Source organism: Abramis brama (genome assembly GCF_963993115.1).
Source record: "Abramis brama genome assembly, chromosome: 22".
Taxonomy (NCBI): domain Eukaryota; kingdom Metazoa; phylum Chordata; class Actinopteri; order Cypriniformes; family Leuciscidae; genus Abramis; species Abramis brama.
In genome coordinates, this window is record NC_139984.1 from 19,123,125 (window position 1) to 19,145,269 (window position 22,145).

Here is a 22,145-nt window from a genome sequence, read left to right on the forward strand (position 1 = left end):
GATCGATCACTGCCATTTCATAAAAATACAATAGGTGCCTACACACTGTATGTGAACATTACTAATACAGTTATTCCATAAACAATAACAAATAACATTAACAATAACGTTACCATAACACTTGTGAAATTGAACAAAGAATGTATAACCTATAAGCAGTCTTGACTCCATCATTGTGTTCATTTTCTAGTCAATTGCAAGTCAATTGCTAAAGAAATTGCTAAAGAGGCTATACAGATACTGTAGCTAATTATTGTTGCAAACCCATAGCAGAAGTAACTTTAATCTGCATGGATGCATTTTGTACAGCACATTATATCAAATGGATAGGAAATGTTTTACTGAGATAAATGGCTTTAATTAGAAATGCATTCCTGGGCCTCTGCAGTCCGTCTCTTATCTGTCTCTAACTGCAGCTTCTTTTCTGCAGCTTTTCACCTCTGATTTACAGCAGTTGGAAACCATTCAAGGTTCTCAGAACAGCTGTGACAAAGAAACTATTCTGTTTACCTGCTACCCGGCTGCTTTATTGCCCCATGGGATATGAGGTCAGCCTGGAATGAAACTGAAGTTTATGAGACGTGCTTTGTTGTAGTTGTGAGCATACGTGGCTGGGAATAAAGGTTAACTTTACACACAACCTAAAACCTTTTTTTTTTTGCTCTCAGACAGACACTTGAGACACTTTCAGTTAGAATATATGCATTTATTTTTTTATTTACAAAGTTACCTTAAAGGATTATTTTTCCGATGTGATTTAACATTCTCAGGAAATCAGTACTCCACAAAGAAATTGCCCCAAAAAATCTGCGTTACCAAAACAACAAATTCACAAGCAAACAGCAGAATCACTGACATAAATAATGGTCATAATTTGACAGTACGCTTCCTGTTATTACACCAATACTATTAAGTAAATGATCATCTACAGAAGGCTAGCGGCATAAAGTAATATTTCCAAACGTTGCAACAGCAACATCATTCAAAAAGTCCACAATTTGGTTTCAATGTTTCACTAGTAAAAGCAAGCATTTAGCTTTACTGTGTGTCTGTTCAGTGAATCAGCTAACATCAAGACATCTCACTTTATTAAACTATCTGAGTCACTAGGTTGAAGATAAATCCTTAAAACACTTGAGAGTGAAATGATTGCTATACCACCTAAAACTAACCCATTTAAATTAGATCTTGTTATTTTGCTAAACATTTTAACAGCTGATATATCCAGATTGTGTGCACCCACATGGTGAGCCTGGGACAGCTATGTTTTAAGCAGAGTCCGTCTGTGGGCTGTCAGAAAGTGCAGCACCATATGCTCCGGGTCATCGCAAGCGGGGCGAATGGTGGTGCCGATTCTAGGGGCCCCTGGCTTTAGGGGGACCCCCGCGATTTCAACCGAGGGGTTAAAAATCTTGAAATACAAGCTTTAAGTAAAACAATGTCCCATACTTCAAGGTCTCAGAGAGTCTCTCCCTCGAATTTTTGTGAGACACACTTAATGCGAATGTTTTCACGGAGGTTTCGCAAACGAGCACTGCGGCTTGTGATCTCCTCCACGTAAGATTTGGGGAACCAGCCCCTCTCTCCATCCGACAACCGAATCCCCTCTACCCACCCTGTGAAGTAAAAACATTCAAATTTCATTTATCTCTTCTGCAGTCCTCCCACTTCTCTTCTTCAAAAGGGAAAAATGGAGTATAGCCAGCACAAGGGAAATTATTTTCCATACCATCACTTGTAATTGTTACAGCTTGAAGGATGTCTGCCTTCTCCAGCGTTAACTCATCATGCTCCTGTGACTGGTAGCTCTTGATGCACTGGACTTGAGATAGATCTGTACAGACACATGCAGAGAAACATTAAAGGGATACTCCATCCAAAAATAAAAAAAATATCTAATCATTTACTCGCCTTCATGCTGTTTCGCATGTATATAACTTTATTTCTTCTGTGGAACGTAAACAAAGATTTTTAGAAATTTTTTTTTATTATTTTTCTAAAAATCTTCATTTGTGTTCATCTGAGAAAATTGTAATTGTTGGATGGAGCATCCCTTAAATGATTTGTATGCAAATGTAAGTCTTAGCACCACAAGGCAGATAGGTTTTTTTTTTTTAAGTCTTTTTCATTGTATGTCCATCTAAAGAAGCTTCAAAATACCTCATTTTTTGTTTAACAGTAGAAATATGGTCATGCAGGTTTTAAAAGACATGAGGGTGAGAGAATTTCCATTTTTGGGTGAACTATGCCTTTCAAAGAGTTTTATTTGAGGCACTTAGTTCACAAGTAAACAGGATATTCTTGAGCAGAACTGTATATTCCACTTTGTTTTCAATGTTGTGTCAGTGAAATAGCTGATGACTTTATATGTCAGGCAAAACAGCCCCCTTTATTATCATCATAAAGTATCTGGACCATCTGTTACACACTGCGGCTTAACCTGGCCATGAACCACCAAATGCAACCAGCCACAATTCATTTTTAACATGCCATTTAGATAACAGTGTTAAATCTTAAATGTAGTTAAATCTGAATTGCATGACAAGAGTGAGACAAAGAAATTACACACCATCATTCTCATTGGTCTGCTCAATGGCTGCCTTTGGGTCCGAGGGGAACATCGCTGTGATCCACCTCTGTTTGCTACTCCTACATATAAAAGAAAATGTTCTTTACTCCGTTTTATGCATCTTGTGGGAATATATTTCCTGGTGTGGCTCATTTTCTAGGAACACTCAGATCTATTTGTCAGTGACAGGATTTTGGATGTTAATATTTGCGAGTTATGTGAATGTCCTCACTCTGTGGGTGACTTGAGCAGAATCTGGTGTTTTAGCTGTTGCCCCTCACATAACTGCAGGTAGAATATGAATCCTGAGATTCCCTGAAGTTTCTGGCTTAGATCTTTTACCTTGAGGTCTTCAATCTTTGCATGTACAAACACCATGAACTTCCATGAGCTGTGACAGGAAAGATAAAGGACAAATTGTGTAGCATACTTATTACACAGGGTTTTCAAATGGTTTTGCTTGATTCAAATATTACATTGGACATTGGTCTCCCATCCCATTAGACTTACTCTTTCCTCCGGGACAGCAGAAGACAGTCATTAAACAGATGAAGGTACACAGGGCGAGTGGTGAGTTTAAACTTAGACCCAGATATACTCAAGTTCTGTGTGTCCACTTCCAGAAGTTCACCATGTTTGACCAGCCAACGAGACTGAGAGATGAGAGGGAAAATCTAAAATAAAATAAATAGAATTTTACAAAAGAATTTTGTATATTTTTAATAATTATTGTAGGTTAAAAATGTAGACCCTCAAATTGATATTCACCTTTCAATTACACACTTCACTTACAAATGGTCCCCTATGGTCATGTCTTATTTGGCCTCTCAATAAATAACTAAATAAAAATTGCTGTATAACACTCCTGCATGATACAAGTGTAGGTGAAAGTGACATGTGAAGGCCAAGTATGGTAAGCCATACTCGGAATTCGTCCTCTGCGTTTAACCCATCCAAGTTAGTGCACACACATTAGGAGTAGTGAGTAGTGAACACACACACACACACACACACACACTGCAAACCGTGGACACACATTTGGGCAGGCATTTTTGCTGTGGCGCCCAGGGAGCGACTGGGGATTAGGTGCCTTGCTCAAGGGCACCCAAGTCATTTCCTGCCGATATTGAGAATCGAACCCACAACCTTCGGGTTAACAGTCTGACTCTCTATTAGGCCAAGACTGCCCCAACACCCCTGCATGATATATTATACATATCTACTTAAACATTACAATAAATGCTTGGTGTAATACCTTGCCCTCAAAGTGAATTTTCTTGTTTAGATGAATTAGTTCTTCCATCCTCTTCATGGACTGCACACTGGAGTTACATTCCTTTATTATCTAGTGCAGCAAAAGCGCATTTAGTTTTCATTTCATGATTTTTAAAACATTGTTTGTGACAATTATAAATTCCTCTCCTGCTTTACTCACCTTTTTGAGCTCATTAAGTGCTTTGGTGGCAGTGTCCTCATCTCGTGATCCAGGAGTTGTTCTCTTTAAGATGTTCTATAAATGGACAAGGTTGATAACCACAAGACAATTTAACTGATGAATTTTGTAAGCCTGGTTCTAAAGCTTGATGATAGCTTTCAACTTATAAGATAACATTTGAAAAGATAGAGATTGTGCACTGTCCATGATGGAATACCTCCACTAGCATTTTGAGTCGTGTGATCCTTTGAAAAGGAAGGATAAGGAATGATGTAAGAGGCAGCCTCTGGCATATTGGGTCCTCTTCCAGGCGAGCAAGGATTCCAGGGAAACGAGGATTCTCTTGCCTAAGAAAACACCACAACGCAAATGTATGAACCTCTTAAACAGGGCAATAATTGCAACAAGCACATTATTATGCTTGTTAGAGAACTTTTTTACAGTAAGAGACTGTTTACAGTAGCCGTTGATAGGTCTGTTCCTGATAAGCTTGATTGGTGACATAAGGCAGATAAACCCTCCGCAGTGCAGGACAGTGGTCAAAGACAATGTCACACACGTCAAAACGCAAAATGTCCCCTTCTAACCTATGCTCTAGATCTTGAAGAAACCTATGGACATAGGGAGAATTGAAAGGGAGAGAGAGACAAAAACAGGGATTTCAACTGTGCACATCTCAGAAGAAGGCCCACTCTTTCAAAAATAGCAAAAATTGTAGAACTCTTCATCTTTATTTACCTCTCACTGACTTCCTTCACATCAGGCAGTTTGGAAAAGAGCCACTGCCTCTCCTGCATCCCAAGACTCTCACACAGCTCAGGAGACATCATAAAATGGTCAACTGCAATAGACAAGCTGCGTATGTATGAGGCCTCTGATGTCACTAACTCAAACTTGGCCTGAAAAGTCAAGAAAAAAAATAATTATTTCTTTTTCAGCAAAACTTGCTGGTTGAAACAGACTTTCTGAATGTAGAGTCACCTCCTGCAGTTTGCGCTCTTCATTGCTGAAGTTGTCAAGTTGTCCACTGGACCGAACATCAGGAATATCCTGCCAAAGGGAAAAGGCGGAGCCTCGTGATGAGCGGAATGAGCTGGATGGCGAGAGGTTGCCTGGGGACACAGAGTCCCCTCTTTCTTCATCAGTTCCTGGCTCTGCCCCCTGCTGCCTCTGAATCTCTCTGTTGATAGCAACATCACTGTATTCCTGATACAAAATCACTGAGAGAGAGGAAGAGAAAAATGGTAAAGGATACTAAAATATAATAAATAATATAAATGTACATAGATACATACATACATACATACATACATACATACACATATATATATATATATATATATATATATATATATATATATATACTGTATATATATATATATATATATATATATACTGTATATATATATATATATATATATATATATATATCAAATTCCAGATTTATTTATTTATTGGTCTTACAGTTCGGCAAGAATCTTGATAGACGTTTAGAGCTGGGAGGACTGCCACCATCCTCATCAATGGAAACCTTTCTCATCCTGTGAAAAAAAAAAAAAAAAAACACAGTAGAAAATATGTTAAAACAGAATTTGTTATATTCTACTCACTACGTTGTTCTCTGTGAGTACTAGCTGAGTTTTAGAGCCACCTTTGCTTTGAACTCCTCCTGTGCAGTGGCAGATTACATTCAGCAGAGGGCAGTGGTGGTGCAGACCCCACCGGACTATGTGGTGCAGTGTCACTTGATCCCCCTGAGAAGCAACGTCTGGAGTTGGGTTTGTCTACAAACAGACAAGGGAGGGAGAAAGTACACAAAAGGGATAGAGCTGAAAATATAGCACTGACGTGTCATAATGACATCACAGCAAAGGACTTTCACAATAAAGTCTTTCATTAAGCTAATCAGTACTGATGAGTCACTTACAGTCTGAGCTGAGATTTCCAGACAGGTGGCGGTCCCGGGAGGCCACACGAGCAGAAAGAGACTTGCCCAGCTTAAGGGTAAAAGAGTTTTTCCTCTGGGAGAGTTGCAGGCGGGAGATGAGCTCAGAAGCAGAGAAGCGCCGGCGCTCATTGTCTGCTGAACGAGAATGGGACAGAGGTAGTGAGGTCCCACTGTTGAGGGCAGGGCCTTCCAGGGCTCTGCAGTCTTCTAGGCCCAACCTCTGCCTCCCCCCATCATTTACTCCCCCCTCTGATATTGCAGCCCCTTGAGGGATATCTAAGAATGGCTTTGGAGAGATCGGTGTGGCAAGAAGAGAGAGGTCCTCATCTACCCCTGGGAGCGGGCTGGAACTTTGGGATGTGGGGATAGTAGAGCCCACCATGCCAAGCCCTCCTTCTACGAACGATTCAAAGGATGTTGGGAGCAGGTAATCACACTCCACACCTGGGCTGCTGAGAGGCTCATCACTCTGAGTGTCTGGAGAGTACACCCTCATCCTACGCCCTATTAGCAACAAGGAACATGATAAAAGGTACCATCCACTTGTTACATTCACCTGTAGTTTTAACAGACACTATCACTTTAACACAGTAGTACATAACCTTGTTCTTACTGGCCTGTCAATAAAACAGATTTTGGACAGCTCCTTAAACAAACACACTTTATTCAACTCAACTCATTAGTAGAAACTCCAACATCCAAAATGTGTATTGTTTTGAGAAGCCTCCAGGGACAGACTTGGGAACCACTACTGTAGTGTATTAAAACATCTGACAGGACATTAGTATGCTTTTAAGGATTGCACTAAGAAGAATCATCTATCCGAAAGCTCCCGTACAGTTTCAAGAGTGGTGAAAAACTGTGCACTGTGACAGACTCTTTATTGTTTAAAACAGGAATGTAGGGCCAATGTGTCAAGACTTAGTTAAGTGAGAGTGGCACTTACTTATGGACTTCTCTTTTATGGATCCCAAAGAGGTGCGTCTTTGAGGGCGAAATGGGTCCAGACTTTGGAACTCTAAGGGGGAAGAGGGGGAACTCAGCTGCTGAGACTCAATAGAGTTCCTGTCCCCAGGTGCATATGGGGACAGAGGCAGAAATAAGTCTCGAGAGCAGAGACCCTTAACTTCTGGTTCAGGGTTTTCATAAACGGTCTCAGGTAAGCCAGTAATGGGTGTCCACGTTTGATCCTGAGCCACTTCCACATTATTGCTATCCTGGGTCAAATAATTGTCCAGTGTTGTGTCTGTACTCCCATTCTTGGCAAAGTCAGATGGACTGCTTCCATTGCATCTGACAGGCTTGGAGCAAAGAGAGGAACTACAGTTTTCCGGTGTGTGTGATTGGAAACCATCAACGCTTAGCTGTTGAAGGTCAATGAAGGCCAATGTCTCTTGCTGACACACCGCAATGTGCTGATGCTGCCGCAGGAGAGGCCTACCTTCCCGAGAGTCACTCAGAGCCTGGGCCTCAACTGAGCCTGGGAACCACATGTCAGAGCTCTCGCCTCTGCAATGGAACGCTTGGAGGTGAGGCTGGAAATCAAGAAGAGGAGAGAATCCATAGCCAGGGAGCATGGCTCAGGAGGGACATGGGTACTGCAAAGCAATTGGGGGAAAAAAACAGACAGAAATAATGTAAGGTATTATACTTAATGTACCCACATAACCATTGTTCTGAGAGATGCTGCATTTCCGAATTTCATCACAAAGGAATAGATCCCTCTGGCCAATGTTTTTGTTGTGCCAGCACAGATTTATGCACAGTAAAGTTTGGCTCATCTCTGCAGTTCTTAATGGATTTGGTGATCCACTGGGTAAAGTTAAGTCTCGCTGAACAGTCTCTGCTCTTCCCCCCGTGGCAGACTTGGCTCAGTCGCTGCCGATGCGTCTTCCTGTTCTAATTAAAGAGCGCAGCATGCAGCCCTACACCCCTATACTTATCTACATCATTTACAGCTGGATCCCTTACTCAAAACGGCATCTTCATGCAGAAGCTGCACTACAGAAGCAAAGTCAGTCACATGAGGACACTCTGATTTCTCAAACTATGATAATGGGCAAGTGTCTAGTCTTGCTAGCAGCTTATACCTGAGATGGAATGCTTCACAAAGAAGAACCTGACTGAGAATATCATCTTGGAAGAGGTTTTTTTTTTCGTGCATATTTCCCATGTTTCCAAACAGCTTTCTATTTACCTAAACAAATCTGGGTCATGGGAGAAGCAATGCTTATTAGTATTCAGTGTCTTGCCCTGAGGGACAGGCAAGCCTAAGATAGCTTGAGCTATGACATTTCCTGGGCTATTAAAGCAATGAAGCCTCAGCAAAATGTCAGTGCTGATGACCCACATCTGCCTTAATCACTGACCTGTGAAATAAAAAGAGATATTTTCTAAACTTGGAGATGAAAACCACCTAAAGATGCTAGTTGGGTTGCCCCTAGGTGTCTTAAACTCTAACTTGCATGCAATTTAGGCGTCTGTATGTCATGAACCAGAAAATAAAAGGTAATACTTAAACTGAATAAATCATTGTTTTTTTAAATAGTTTCAGAAATACCTATTGCAAATCTTTGCACATTTTCTGAGAGGAAACAAAGTTTTATAGTCTCCCCCATCTCAGTTTCTCTTTTAAAGCTGATTGTACACACGGCTAAATCCAACTGCACGAATTTAACATGATCCACAAGCAAACATACTCTCTCTCACACACACACACACACATATATACATGAAAAGTCCAGGTACCATATAATATGACCCTCTGTCCTGAAAAAAACTATGCACATCTGTACCAACATTGCACAACTAAACCCAAAAACACACTGCACAAATGGTTACCTGTTCCCTATACTCTAAACAAAGGTTCCTTTATTTCCCCAGATGCAGAATGTTGTTAGTTGCACAGGAGATGTGAGATTTATGGAATGAATCTGGATTCATCACATGAACACAGAGAAATAAAAGTCAGTTGGTATTCTCAGTTTATCTTATAATCAACATATAATAACCTTCTCATCTTCGGAAATGACATTTCCTTTCTGCTCATGTCACGGCTGTGTGTGCTATTAGATAATGAAAGCAATTGCCAAATAGCTATTCAGGCATTGTTTTAGTAAACTCACATTTACATCTGCACTACAGTTTTTCTTGTTGAATATCCTGTCATTTGGAAATAGGTCAAATTGTGGAAGCAAAACTTGGGAGCTGTTGTAAAATATAATTGTATTACAATTTACTGTGCTACACAAATTAAATGTACTGTACAATTAGCTACAGTCACTTTGTAAACGCTGTGCATAGCTATTATATAGCAAATTAAATAATACACTACATTACAGTTCATTACCATATATCTATTCCATACATTCAACTTGATGTCTTGCCCATTTTACAATTCTCAGTAATATCCACCATGTAATTTTCCATGTTCTCAACATGTTATTTCCTTATGTTTTGGTCTTTGTTGCATACATTCTCCCTGTAATTTTGGAGGCTTCCTGTAAGTCAGGGCGTCAACAAAGTAAATGAATTGAAAACTGCCATCTTCTTCATTGTTGCTATGATTAAAGAAACCAATGCTGCAAAAGCTCATGCAGACTGTTAAGAACCACATGAATCCACAAATATATTCAGCGATGTCAACAATAACAATTGATATTAGGACTAATATTTTGCATTTGAAATAAAGCGAAATATTTTTTTTCATAGCATACAGCTATCACTAAATCGAGTTAAATCCTACTGTTAAATAAAAATAAATATTTTATAAATTACTGTACATAAATTTTACAAAAGTTTTAAAAGTCAGAATGAAAACACCAAACAAGACAAAAAAACAAAAAAAGTTCCCCCTATTAATTTGTAGAATTTTTTGCTTGTTTGAGCACAGGGTCTAACAGTGTGGTGTGATAGGCTTCTGTTTGTATGTTATATTGCTCTGAAGCAGGCTGACACTGCTGGTCTAATTGGCCTGTGACAGAGAGCCCAGATCCAGGGTGCATCATGGCATCTGCCTTTCACACTCAAACACCTCTGCTCATTTTCAGCTGCTGCAACTTGATGGCAAGATGCAGGAGGTAACAAATAAAAGATAGACATTATTTGTCAAAGATTAAGATTAAAAGGGATAGATCAATGAAAACAAATATTCTGTCATTATTTACTCACCCTTGTTGTTCATTGTCGTTCCTGAACGTTTTGATGATAAACTTCAGATGAATGGAAAAGTTTTATATTTTTTGATTATTCAGAAAGTCTCCTTTTATGGCAAATAATAGCATACAGATACGGTACAACATGAGTGCGAGTAAATACTGACAGAATTTTAATTTTTAAGTGAACCATTTCTTTAATAGTTTCCTGTTGTGAAGTGACCTTAAATTCAAATGGTATGATACCTTACTCTTGAATCTAGACAGGGCAGCAGAGTTGCTTAAAAAATACATAATTAAAAAAATAATATGTTTAATGTGTTCAATTTTTCCTTTATATAATGGATGATATTATAATGGACACCTCATGTGTAAAAGTATTATTCTATAACAAAAGATGCAAATTCATTGTTGAGATTTTTATATAATAGCATTTCAATTCTGGTGGGGTGAGTGAGGACATCTGGAGGTGAAAAACACTTCTTTGTTTGTGTTTGGTGTGGGGCCTGATCCCCCAAAGTGCCTGAGGCCTTCCTCCACCTACTCCATCAAGACAGACAGCGAAATCCCTTTTCACATGCACAAAGCATTGACATTGCCCTCAACCATCTCAACAACAACACAACAGAGAGAGAGCAAGAGAGAAGCCCATACGTGTAACAATACCTGGTTTAAGGTATTACTCTAGCAAGCCAAGCTTGTTCAGACCACCTTGAACCACATGGTCTCATCTTAAAGAAACCACACCTTTAGGACATCCGCGCACTCACCTTCTTTCAACATTAACACCTCCCATATCGGACACACCCTGTCAAATACAGGAACGATATGCACACAAGCAGTAGTGCTGAGTGTGGAAACAAAGCATTATTATCACATGCTGCAGTTCAGTATGAGTGCAGATGATTTTCAGTTTTATACACACAATAAACTAAATATAGTGCTTTGAATACTTGCATTTTTAAGCAGAAACCACATCACTTCACATTAACCGAAGTCCACTTATGTTTGGATAACCACTTAACAAAAAATAACAAAAATCTTTAAGAAAATCTCCTAAGTAAAAGTGCTTAATATCAAGTAAAATCAAAATGGACCCTAATTACTTTATGAATCAGTTCCTCAGTGCATGTTATTCCAAAGACAAAAATAGTTTGTCTTCATGATCTTTAATCAAAACATAATAACTTACTCTTCTTCCGAAATTATTTTGATTGTCTGTCGACGTCACTTACTGGATAATGTTAAACAATAGCCAAATGGCCAAATTTGCCTTCGTTCTGTCTCAGTTCTGGTGTGTCAAGCTCTGGTGTGTCCAATCAGTTCCCAGTGGGTTAAAATCAAGCCCCACCCTACATTTTACACTTAGAAATACATCAGATTATGAAAGTTAAATGGGTCGCGAACATCTCTTTGTCAGTCACAGTATCATGATGATTTACTACTATATTTGCATCACTGTACTCAGTATTCCTGCTGATGTTTGCCATATTTATACAGCTCAATCAGTTCTTTACTGTGCTGCTAAATTTGTGTCCCATTGCAACGATGACCTACTTTCACCGTTCCATTCACTTCACACTCATTCACACTCAACTTCCTGTTTTCTTTCAGTCGCTGCTTGGGAGGTGAACTGAGCCAGGCGAATGCCCCCCCCCCCCCCCCCCTCCCTCCCTCTGCTTTATTATATGGACAGGTAAAGACTAGTCACTCGAAGCACCTTGTTTTGAAATGTGATCTGTACAATGCTTACACCTTGAGACTGACCATGCATGCAGGAGATGACAATAAAGGTTTGTGACATTGTAACATGCAGACATAATCATTTTAATCTTATCAATTTTGCTGGTATTCCTCAAGATTTTCTCTGAGAGACCGCATTCAGGTCAATACATGTAATCAAATAAAAACACAAATGATTTTATTCACATTAGGTCCAAGGCAACAGAGCGCCTGAAAAAGCCTGCAGGCTGTGTAGCTAAACAGGTGTGCATAGAGCGGAGCCAGAGAAAGACCTTTTACACATACCTGTAGGGCTTGGCTTTTTCAGGATCACTTTTCATGGACAAACACAAACATGTGCACCACACACAAAAACAAATCCCCTAAAACCCTGGCATACATTTGTGCAAGCATATTTAATGTACAAAAAATATGTCAAGATATCCACGCATCTTAATTTAATATGCTTCTTTTTTTTTTTTTGGCAATTTAATAGCCTGTTATAGATGCAGATTCTAGCATTTTTAAACCATAAACTTCTAAAAGTTCCTTCAAACGGTGCTAGTGCCTTCCAACACAGTACAACAATCACACTAACCAGTTTCTTCTATAGTTTAAGTCTTGAAATCCAAGGACAGTTTGTGAAGGCAAAATGAGGACACAATAAAAATGGTTAACCATTAAGCCTTTTGTGAGCCGAAGAAAAGCAAGTTCATTATCATGGCCGACCCCCACTCCCAATAAAGATCTGACACTTTCCACATTCCCCAAATAACTGCGCTTCTGTCATTCCACTTAAATTGCCCAGTAAGCTGTACCCGAGAACAAACAAAGAGTCTCGTCTGTCTGAGCTCACGCAACAAGAACAGGCCTTATTTGTGTGGCTGCATCCTATCTGTGCTGACCATTGGGGGAGGCACTAATAGCGTGCAGTCACACAAACAAGGTCTGTTCTTATTGCTCCCCAAACCTCTTCCTTCACCATCTGTTCATTCTGCAGGTGAGCTCTGCTGGGGTTTTTTTAGCCCTTACAAGCCCTTTAAGGCCAGTAAGACTACCAGTTGAGTGAAGGGGCTTTAGATACCCATTCCACCCCGAGTGGCCCTGTTGACCTGAATTCGACAAGCTAAATGAGGGTAAGTGAGGAGAGAACGTTTTTGCATGCAAAGAGTGGGGACGGAATATTACTGGGTGTGGCATGGCGTCCTTTTCCCCCAGACTGCAGCTCTAGTACATGTAGGTGCAGATACAAAATCAGCCTGTTGCCTCCAACTGACAGGTGATGGGGCAGGTGCTCCTTATACGCAGGACAAATGATGGCAGGGAGGGAGGGAGGGAGAGAGAGGAGTTAAAGTTTGCTTTATAGGGTAAATCAGTGTCACGCAATGATATGCATTACACTAAAGTCAAATGATACAAATAACATTCTGTAGTTGTACCATGGTTATTGTATTCCATGGAAACCATGGTACTGAATGATTAGCATAAATATATAACACGGCATCTAGGTCAATGAAATAAAAGAGGAAAAATATCTCTAAGCATGTCATGCGATATAACCATCCTGAAAAAAGTAATATTATCATATAAACATATTTTCCTTGCACCTTGATAACACGTGAATGTACAAATCCTAATCATTATTTTGACTATATTTTTTCAGGTAATTTTTTTTGTTTAAAAAAGTTTTTGTTTCTGCATGCTGATTCACACCACATGACTTTAATTTGGACATTTTCTCAAATAATAATAATATATTTTAAGTTAACATAATAAAAATAATAATACTAATACTATTTTAACAAACACACATATTAATAAAGAAAGCATAGACTTTTAGAAAACATCTTTAAAAATGTACTTTAAAAAAAATCTAAGAAATACTTTTCCACCTAGTAAGAGTATAACTACCTAGTAAGATTTTATTTTCAGGAATTTCTTTCTTTTAATGAGGCTTTTTTCTTCAATATGATCCTCGGAGAGTATCACCCTGATGTTTTTTTTTCTCCAATTTATATCCTAAAAAACATATCAAAATGAATTTTTCACTCAGAAATTACAAACATGCTTATAATATAAGGGGTATATTCAAATCATTATATGTATAAATAGCGATTTTAATTGTTTTTGTTAATTGTTTTAAATGTATTTTTGAATCAATGACAAAAAAAATGTCATGTCATTTACACTTCAGCGTGAGGAAAAACAACATATTTTCCTGGTACACATTCCAGTTTAGTTGTATTGTTACTAAACATCCTGTGCCATCTATTGCCCCCCTCCAATCTGTTCTTATCTCTACCAGCATAAATGAGCAATCCAAACCTGCTGAGAACTATGAGAATGCATTGAGTCATACAAACACACACAGACTGGCACGGCCGAGCTGGAGGAGCGGCAAGCCGCAGGTTACGATAGACATTCCAAGGGTCCATCCGCCCCCACTGTCTCTCTGATGTTCATATCTGCCAACATGTTGACTAAAGCAAAGCACCATCAAACCACACCATGTGGGATCCATCCATGCTCAATTGTACATCCTAAAAGCTTACAAAATTCAATGTTTTCAAGGGTCTCAATAGATGTCAGTGGAGAATAGGGAAGAGTTTCACAGACAATTCATCTGGTACACAAGGTCCATCCAGTCTGAGTGCATGAAAAAAAAAAAAAAATCACTCGATCTCACTCCATTCAAAAAAGACCCATATTTGTATGGGATAATCACTCTCAATACTAAAAGGATATCTCTTACACATCCAATGAAATGACGCAGCACATGCAGACAATGGTTTCTGAAGCTATACAGGATGAGGAAGAATAAGGCAGGGAGATTTTATTGTGACTTGATACTTTTCTTGTTTACCATGTTGGCATTCACTCATGACTCATCTTAAAAGGATCTCAGTTTCCAGGCAAATTACCTAAAATCGGATATTATGAAACCAGTTTAAGCTGCAAGGTTTCTGCCGTTCAATAATTTCGTCTGGGCAGTCAGGATAATTTCTGTTCCCGCACAGCAGTGTAGAGGAGAACATAAAGCCTTCCACCAGACAGGTGCTAGGTCAAAGAGGACGTCACACCCTCCCTCTCAGAAAGAAAAGAAAACACTCTACACAACACATGCTCCACACATGGCATAAAACAATCAGTGTATAAGAAAACTTAGACAAAATATTAGAAATGATGCCTTGGCATTGGCAAGTTTAATAACATAAGTTTAAGTACTAAAATAACAAAAAAAATAAAGCTAAACAGAAATATTTTTCAAAAACTATACTACTATAATAGTATACCAGAATAACACTATATATTTTTGATATTCAAAAGAATTAACTACAAATAAACTAGTACAATAACTAAAATAAAATTGTTTTTTCTTCAAAGAAAACACCCTATTAAACTCCTGTCTCCTCTAGCGTTTCAGAAAAGATCTACAATGCACATATTTGACAAGAAAGCACGCAATGAAAAGTCAGATTTCATGAACTCAAACAGTTCTTATCAAACTCGTCCAAGAGCAAATTATCTGGACTTTGCTATCCATAAATATTTTATAGCTTATTAGTTTCATACTCTTTTACTGTACATCCACAATGATCTCATTTGTGTCAGCTCTTTTTATTCTTCTAAGGAATCGATCTAGAACAAAGTTAATACTTAAATGAAACTTAACCAGGAATATTAAGTTTTATGATATCTGAACAGCTGAGCAACACATATGTAATCTTTCCTATGTCAATCAGTAATAGAATTCACTGTTTATTTGAGCAAAACCAATTTATATCAAGAGGAATCCACTGCCAAAAAAAGAAAGATGCATGAGGAAAAACTGACCAACTAACATTTCTATATTGCTTGACACAGTAAAACACCGTCCCTGCCATCGAGTTCATGACTGCACTGCCATCTATCCATGTGCAGTTCTTTTACAGCGTGTTCCAGACAAGCACTCACCTGCCCCTCACATCAACAGCTCACGCATGCACACACTTACCATCTCTGCTCCCTGCAGCAGTAGAATATTAAGGGTCATATCCTGCTCAATATATCGAACTATTATGCATGCAACATTAAGTAGCTTGCAAGCGATCGTGCTGCACAGGCATATTTGCATCTGACTGTGTCTGTTAGCAGGGCTGGAGGGCAGTGTTGCTGCCTGCTCTATCAGGACTTTATAAATTGGACCATATCCCAGGCGTATCATGAGATTTGTCTATACAGGTGATGAGCGTCAGATGTGCAAATCAAAACATTAAACTGCATGAATGAGCATCTGTTCAAAATGGTCTGGCAGCACAACGCAAAACCCAGCGGGACAGGTATAAATGACCTATAAGTTTATGTGACCTTAAACATTCACCATGTCACACAGTAAACAGGAAGCAGTGATAAGTTTGTTGTTGGCAGCAACAGATTACAATGTGTAAAAATGACAGTAGGATCAGCCACTTCTTTGAACAGTCTGAGACCACTAGACAATTTTATTATATATACATATATATCATATTAAATATAATTAATATTCATTAACATTCACAATAAATTATATATGGACAGCAGTTGGGAGCTGAAATTAAAGTTATAATTGAACTTCTACTGAAAATTAAAGTAAAACCTAATGATCATGTTCTCCAGCATGATTTGAGATTATCCAAAGAGCATATTGAGCTTTAATGGAAGCAAGAGCATCTGACCATCTGTGCAAAGTTCACATTATCAAATTTACCTGATTAAATGACGTAGAAATAATGCACATTCTGAAATATTTCTTCACATTGTTTCATTGTTTTCAAATTTTCGAAATCCTACAACTTTTCATTTATTTCTGGATCCTAGAATTTCCATGTGGTCTCAGACTGTTGGTCAACTGCATATATAAATCTTCCTCATACACACAAAGTACACAGTCTTTCCCCAGAACAATGTGGTGATATCACCTAAAATTCCACAGATTTTGATTTACAGAAAGCCAGTACCTCATTTGTATCAGTGGACTGTGGGCTGGATGGGGTCCATCTCCAGTGTGCAAATCCAAGTCATCCAGGACTGTGGTTGAGGTGTTATAGTGTCCATGACTGCCTTGTGTTCCTCTCGGCTACTTTGTTTCCCCTCAGCTGCTCTATAACTCAGTCAGCATGCTGCGGCTTGAGCCCAGATGATCCAAGTGTTCACTTCAATCCCCTTCAGACACAAAAATGCAGTTGACAGTACACAAATGAAACCCTACTAACTGTTCTAGCTACTTAAAAATACAGATTTCTCCTCCATATCGTTCCCTTTTCCTCATATTTCCCCTTCTCTCCAGCAACAAATGCAGAAAGACATTTGTCCTCCTCTCTCGTGCTGTCTCTGGCTCCCTCTTGCACTTATTTATGGTTTTATTTCTAACACCTGCCAGCAGAGGAAAAGGAGAGAGGCGCAAGCAGTCGTCTGGTTCAGAGGAGAGTCCTTCCTGCCAAGGAGGGAGAAAGAGTGTGTGTGTGTGTGTGTGTGTGTGTGTGTGTGTGTGTGTGTGTGTGTGTGTCTGGATTCCTGTGTGTCAACAGCAGTACTTTGCAAGTGGATAGCAGGCGGTCGGTTTGGAGGGTTAGTTTGGTGGGGGCGAGAGATAGAGGGTGGGAAGAAGACTGTATGCGAATATCCTTTCGTGCATGCGAGTGTGTGCATGTGTGTGTGTATAATTAGGTAAGTATCAGTTTGAAGATAGCAAGTAGCTGAGAGGGCATGCCGAAACTCACTCAGATATGCTCTTTAAATCCTCTTTAACTCCTCTCCCTTTTGCACACCTCATTTATTCATTTATGAAGAACTGAAAGAGCCGTCTATCAAGCAAGCACGTGTGAAGTTTAGAAGATCAGCAAAAAATCATTGAACTCTTTGGTAAACAAAACCCATTCATGATAATCTCCAGCCAATTATTGATGTGTTTGCACTGAGAAATTAGTCTATTCAGTGGGAAAAGCACATTAAAGCGTGACGGTGTGCAACGGGGTCTCTCTTGCAGGTGATGAAGCACACAGAGTTATTACATAGTTATTAATAAGCAAAAGGGGCTGCTGTCCACGTTGCATACTTCAGCACCTTGACATGTACCAACCAACCCCGCCTGCAGGCTGAACAGCGTAGGAACGCACAGCAATCATAACAATCAAAAAATGAAGGAGAGGGAGAAAAAAAGTCTTAAGAGCCAGAGGCGATGGAGATTCTTTTTCGATTTTTGAGTGGGTGGGGTCAGAGACAAATCATTATCAGAACACCTGTCTGCTTCTCACTTTAATATATCAGAGTTGCTTGATCCATCCATTCCACACACAAAAAAAGGGGGATAGTGTAGATGCATTTTTGGTTGGTAAAGGCTTTCAAAGGGGCAGGTTGTACGTACAAATCTGGCCTCGATGGTGTGATCAAATTAAATGGAATGTGAGAACCAGAGATCTGCAGAAAGTACAGCTGAAAAGTGGGGCAGAATCTGCCTACATGGACGTGTTAACCAAAGATTAAGGATCTGATAAGTTTGCCAGCTGGCATCAGCGCTCAAGCTCTGGAACACAGAACTTCAGTGGCTTAGCATTAGTGTTGTCTTATTCACCTTTCCAACTTGTTCAAGCATATCATTTTCGTTCTTGTTCAAGCTAACCAATTTTGTACAGTTAGGCATTGTTCGACAGGACAGGCGGAAATAGGAATTAAAGGGGTAGTTTGGCCAAAAATTACATTTTGTGATAATTTTTCTCGACCTAATGTTGTTCCACACCTGTATGACTTTATTCTTCTTCGGTGGAACACAAAATTAGATATTTAGAGGAATGTTCAAGTTGCTGTTTTCCATACGTTGAAAATGAATAGTGACCACAGCTGTCAAAAAAAAAAAAATTCCGTGACCAATGATTTAAATTTCATTCTGTTTATCACACAACCTATCATATGGCTTCAGAAGTAGGGCTTCACAATTCATCAGAATAAAATCAAAACTTAGTGTTATTATTAAATCACAAAGGCTGTGAATTAATTTAAAGGGGTCATATAATGGTACATGCACTTTTACAAGTTGATTGTACTGAAATGTGTGTTGGCAGTGCCTGTACACAACCATCATAAAATGATAAAAATCCATCCAGTGTTTTTTTTTAATCTCCTTATACGTTTCTCCTGACGTCACACGGTCGGACGCCCCTCCCACGATTGTTGATTGACAGCAGCGTTTCAACACAGACCCGCCCTCACTCGTGAGCGAGCTGTCTGTCATCATAGTCCGCGCGTCATTGTTGATACGCTGGAGCACTGTCTATGAGCAGAATGGCGTCTAAGCGATTGTGGTGTTCTGCTCTTGGGTGTAATAAGGAACACAGCAGTCATTTTGATGTTCCTAAATCCAAAACGCTGAAGACGCAGTGGCTGAGTTTTGTTTTCAAACGGAATATTCCCCACGATCAACGTCAATGCTTTCATGTTTGCGCGAATCATTTCACACACCATACTGCTTTACAAACAACCAACTATTCGTGTTCCTGCTACACCTCGAAGTGAAGAAGAAGTGAGTGTAACGTTTTATTAACCTTTATATTAATATTTATATTAATATTTATATTAATCTTTGCAAATCGCTAGCTGCACGCTTCACGATGAATGCGGCTAAGGTTTACACTCAGGATACATTACGGCATGTTTTCTATGTACGACGTTCTCAATATAATTCATAATCCCACGTTTATAATGAACAACGCGTTATGGTTATTGTGTTATCTTCCTGGGACCCAAGAATAGACTTTTGTCCACTGTAGTGGACATTATATTTTAGTGAATTTCTCTGACATCATACATGTCACATGACACAACCTGTAAAGAGCACATTCAGGACTTTTCAGAGATACCAAATGTTTGGAGGTTTCACCATGAAAACAACTTCTCCTTGGTCTTTAAAAATGTCTGACATTAATTTAGTGATCAAATGTAGCACTCTTATGGAAATATGATAATATATTGTAATTATAATTTAAATTGGACTACTTTTCCAAATTGTATTTCATAAACCAACATCTCAGGAAAATGTAATGGGGTTTCAAATAAAAAAAATTACTTTCTGTTACAGAACAGGGCATTGATATCATACATGTCCACTGTAGAGGACACCAGGACTTAAATCATGTTTATCAGGCATTTTGTGAGACACAAGAAGTGAATATGGAAATAAATTATATATCAATATTCCTATGAAATATTAGATATTATTATTAAAATGTTGCCAATTATTACACTTCTTTTTTCATTAAATGTTGCTCCAAGAACACATTAATGTGCAAATTAGATACAGTTTATAGATACATTGCATTGAATGGGAATATTAATTTATGGCCATTTTACCCACATATTGCATAAAGTAAAATGGTGTATCAATTCATTCCATTATTTCTTTCATAACATAGTTGAGAATCATCTTTATACAAATTTTGGTTGAAAAATCCTGAAACCCCAAAATTTATTGGTGATTGAAAAAAATTCCCATTGTTTTTGCCTATACATATAATTTCATGTCATTTTATTTTTTAAACAACTTAGTCCTGGCGTCCACTACAGAGGACATAGCATAACGTATGAATAAAATATTATTTTTCAAAAATGTTTTTTTACCATTTGTTTATTGTGCTCTAAACAGTGTGATGACATGGAAAAAAACTAAATTCAAAAAACTTTTTTTTTCTGGGTCTCAGGAGGATATTATTACAAACGGTGTAAGCACAGAACAGAGGGGCGGGGTGAGCAAAGCTCATTATCACTTAAAGACACATGCACTTAAACAGCGTGCTGAAAACAGAGCTGTTTTTGACCAGGTAAAATTAGTGTTTTCTTACAATACTAATGAGAATTTTTAATTAAAGTATATTACAAACTTTTAATTTAGACCCTAAAGAATCATATTAGCTTGTACAAAAATGGCATTATATGACCCCTTCAATAAATGCATGCACTGTGCATTTCAGATTAAAACGCAGCACTGTGTATATTTACACGCAAGCAGCTCATGATCCAATGGTTTCAGCAGCTTAGTTCTTAGGAAATGTTGGTCTACACAAACTGATCTCTGCAAGCTCTGTTTAGAGCGCTTATAATATGCATTTGGAACACAACACACATCAACAATGTCTCTAAATTTGTAAGAAGGCGGCTGTTGCCAACAAAAGAGAAGCTTTAAAATCCCCTGGTGCTTTACCACCGAAATAAAAGCTCCATGGCTTGTTTGAAAGCAAAAAATTAAGACAACCATAAATATTAGTATTATAATTTTACAGCTGGACTGTAAAACTATTATTATATGGCTCACTTATAATACTTTTGCTGTGCTTTTTTGAACTTTTTCTGAACTTTCAATATACAGAAGACACAGTGTGAACATTCATCAGTATGTCTCCTTTTGTGTTCCACAGAAGAAACAAAGTAATAATGGTTTGGAATGGGTTTTTTTTTTTTTTTCATTTTTGGCTGAACTATCCTTTTAAATCTTGTCCTCCAGCATGTAAACACTTCAATGTTTATTTGAACAGTTATTGAAACTAGCTTTATTTTAAAACATGATTCCTTAAACAGCCCAGAGATAGACATGACAAATGCAAACATATTAAAGGGTTAGTTCACCCAAAAATGAAAATTCTGTCAGTAATTACTCACCCTCATGTTGTTCCAACCGCGTAAGACCTTCGTTCATCTTCAGAACACAAATTAAGATATTTTTGATGAAATCTGAGTGCTGGATCACTTCTCCATAGGCTGCTAGGTGACCGAAACTTGCTGGCCCAGAAAAGTTATTAAAGAGATTGTTAATATAGTCCAAGTGACTCCAGTGGCTCAATCTTAAGTATATCAAGCGACGAAAATACTTTTTGTGCGCAAAAACAAACAAAAATAACGACTTTATTCCACTATTCATTTCCTTCTCTCTGGGCCTCGAGTTGGTTCACGTAGTGTTTTTGCGCTGCGCGTCTGTGTTGCACGTCACCACGTAGGCTCACTATTGGCCGACGCTGGTCATGTGTGTGATGCGTGATGACGTGTAACACAGACGCGCAGCGCAAAAACACTACGAGGCCCAGAGAGAAGGAAATGAATAGTGGAATAAAGTTGTTATTTTTGTTTGTTTTTGCGCACAAAAAGTATTCTCATTGCTTGATATACTTAAGATTGAGCCACTGTAGTCACTTGGACTATATTAACGATCTCTTTAATAACTTTTCTGGGCCAGCAAGTTTCGGTCACCTAGCAGCCTATGGAGAAGTGATCCAGCTCTCAGATTTCATCAAAAATATCTTAATTTATGTTCCGAAG

At 38.6% G+C, this 22,145-nt stretch overlaps 1 protein-coding gene across 2 annotated transcripts; it reads right to left on the reverse strand.

Moving 5' to 3' along the window:
- Positions 1 to 688: 688 nt before the first annotated feature.
- On the reverse strand, positions 689 to 17,366 carry arhgef19 (Rho guanine nucleotide exchange factor (GEF) 19). Of its 2 annotated transcripts, none has more exons than XM_084099363.1 (16): positions 16,805 to 17,366; positions 6,899 to 7,550; positions 5,932 to 6,456; positions 5,656 to 5,788; positions 5,469 to 5,545; positions 4,986 to 5,224; positions 4,743 to 4,903; positions 4,463 to 4,615; positions 4,222 to 4,351; positions 4,005 to 4,079; positions 3,825 to 3,914; positions 3,080 to 3,243; positions 2,802 to 2,960; positions 2,570 to 2,649; positions 1,730 to 1,834; positions 689 to 1,616 (listed from the first exon to the last, which is right to left on the reverse strand). In XM_084099363.1, exons 2-16 carry the CDS (start codon positions 7,527 to 7,529, stop codon positions 1,459 to 1,461), a joined length of 2,880 nt encoding a protein of 959 aa, XP_083955489.1. In that variant the 5' UTR covers positions 7,530 to 7,550; positions 16,805 to 17,366; the 3' UTR covers positions 689 to 1,458. The 2 variants fall into 2 exon arrangements, with proteins under 2 accessions (XP_083955489.1, XP_083955490.1); XM_084099364.1 differs by lacking the exon at positions 16,805 to 17,366 and adding an exon at positions 15,823 to 15,973.
- Between the last annotated feature and the right edge of the window lie 4,779 nt (positions 17,367 to 22,145).

Coding starts and splice junctions, on each gene's coding strand:
- arhgef19 (XM_084099363.1), bottom strand. CDS start 7,529: ATGCTCCCTGGCTATGGATTCTCTCCTCTTCTTGATTTCCAGCCTCAC. Junction 6,457..6,898: donor CATAAAAGAGAAGTCCATAA/GTAAGTGCCACT, acceptor TGTTGCTAATAG/GGCGTAGGATGAGGGTGTAC. Junction 5,789..5,931: donor TGGAAATCTCAGCTCAGACT/GTAAGTGACTCA, acceptor GTCTGTTTGTAG/ACAAACCCAACTCCAGACGT.